Raw genomic sequence first — 2,159 nt, 5'->3', positions numbered from 1 at the left:
AGGCAGGCACAGCAGTGGGAAAACTTTATTGTGGAAAAAGGGAAGGTTTTTGGTGTGCCCTAATTGGAGGCTGTTGGGATGGGGAGGTTGGAGCCAGAGCTGGACTGACTAGAAGTGGAGCATACTATGTGATTCGTTAGAGGACCACATCTGGCTTTCTCTGTTGGTCCTAAGTTGGAAGCTGTCAGTTACTGATCAAGTCCTGGCTACTTTGGGACAACTGCAGGGATTGTGGTTTGCCTCCCTGGACTGGTAGCTACAGGCAGTGGGCCAGAGATTCCTAATTATTGCCCATCTGTATATTCGGGTTCTCACATTTCAAAACCTGTTAAAAATGTTTATATTTTTACTAGAATTTTTCCTTTCATTCTATTAGTATTTAGGGACACAACATATTTCTTAATAATAATTCCTTCAATTTGCAGTTGTATCCATTTCTTGATCGAAAAAGTTTTCTTAGCCATATATTTTTCAGTTCAATATTTTAAATGAGTTTTAACATCCCATGGAGTAAGTGGTTAAAGTAAAAATGGAACAATCAACTTGTATGTTTTACCTAAAACTTATAGCATTTTAATTATGGCCAATTCCTAGGTTGGACACTCTGGTGGTAATATATGAATAAAAATATAAACCTATCATTAAGATTAGTGAAACAGAGGCAGGTTCAGCCATGTACATATAATATGTCATATTCTTTGTCATTTGAGCTTTGGTGTAGACAAGAAAGATCTATCTTTCTGCATCACAGTAATATCTTCATGATTTTCCTATGCCCCGAAGTGCCCCTGAGTCCAGTGGCTTCCCCAGCAGAGACTGATGTGAGAATAAAGGAGATCGTGAGGAAACTAGACCAGCTGTTCCCACCCAGACCCTTCACCCACCAGAACTCCACCACCAGTGCCGCACACAGCAGAGCCACCGTCCTCAACCCTCGAGACACCTACTGCAGGGGGGATCAGCTAGACATCCTGCTGGAGGTGAGGGACCACTGGGGACGCAGGAAGGAACACGGCGGGGACTTCCTGAGGGCCAGGATGTCTTCCCCAGCCCTGCAGGCAGGCGCCTCAGGAAAGGTGAGGGACTTCAACGACGGCAGCTACCTCATCAGTTTCACCCTGTTCTGGGAGGGCCGGGTCTCGCTGTCCCTCCTGCTCATCCACCCCAGTGAAGGGGCGTCGGCTCTCTGGAGGGCACTGATATTCAAACTAGTATGCTAGCCACTGAAACAGAAGAGACTTACAAGCTAGTTTTGACACTTGGGGACTGAAGGCTTGACATGCTGAGCCCGCTGTCTTGGGGCTTGCCCCTATGAAGTTTGTTACTGCAAAGGAGAGGCTAAACCTGCTTATAATTGTGCCTAAGGGTCTCCCCCAAGTGCCTCTTTTTTGCTCAGATGTGGCCCTCTCTCTCTAGCTAAGCCAACTCCGCAGGAGAACTCACTGCCATCCCCCCTACGTGGGACCTGACTCTCAGGGGTGCAAATCTCCCGGGCAATGCAGGATATGACTCCTGGGGAGGAATCCCAGCATTGTGGGATTGAGAACATCTTCTTGACCAAAAGAGGGATGCGAAATGAAATGAAATAAAGCTTCAGTGGCTGAGAGATTTCAAATGGCATCGAGAGGTCACTCTGGTGGACATTTCTTACACACTATATAGATAACACTTTTTAGGTTTTAATGCATTGGAACAACTAGAAGTAAATACCTGAAACTACCAAACTCCAACCAAGTAGCCTTGACTCTTGAAGATGATCGTATAACAATATAGATTACAAGGGGTGACACTGTGATTGTGAAAACTTTGTGGCTCACACTCCCTTTATCCAGTGTATGCATGGATGAGTAGAAAAATTGGGGACAAAAACTAAATGAAAAATAGGGTGGGATAGGGGGGATGATTTGGGTGTTCTTTTTTATTTTTATTTTTTATTCTAATTCTGATTCCTTCCAGTATAAGGAAAATGTTCAAAAATAGATTGGGGTGATGAATGCACAACTATGATGGTACTGTGAACAGCTGATTGTACACTATGCATGACTGTATGGTATGTGAATATATCTCAATAAAACTGAATAAAAAAAAAAAAAAGCTAGTTTTGAATGAAGGACCCAAGATGGCAGATTACAAGAGACAGGGCAAAATACTCCTCCATG

The 2,159-nt window shown here is 43.9% G+C and overlaps 1 protein-coding gene across 1 annotated transcript; it reads left to right on the top strand.

The window, feature by feature from the left end:
* The first annotated feature begins 761 nt into the window (after positions 1 to 761).
* LOC119537308 (NXPE family member 1-like) lies at positions 762 to 1,220 on the top strand. The gene has a single exon (XM_037839804.1). The coding sequence runs from the start codon at positions 762 to 764 to the stop codon at positions 1,218 to 1,220; it is 459 nt and encodes a 152-aa protein (XP_037695732.1).
* Positions 1,221 to 2,159: the final 939 nt, after the last annotated feature.

Source organism: Choloepus didactylus, chromosome 6 (assembly GCF_015220235.1).
Source record: "Choloepus didactylus isolate mChoDid1 chromosome 6, mChoDid1.pri, whole genome shotgun sequence".
In the NCBI taxonomy this organism is placed as follows: Eukaryota; Metazoa; Chordata; class Mammalia; order Pilosa; family Megalonychidae; genus Choloepus; species Choloepus didactylus.
The sequence above is the reverse complement of the archived record's forward strand: the minus strand, read 5'-3'. Positions and strand labels throughout refer to the sequence as shown.

Bases quoted from the DNA above. Each gene is read 5' to 3' on its own strand.
- LOC119537308 (XM_037839804.1), top strand. From the start codon at position 762: ATGATTTTCCTATGCCCCGAAGTGCCCCTGAGTCCAGTGGCTTCCCCA.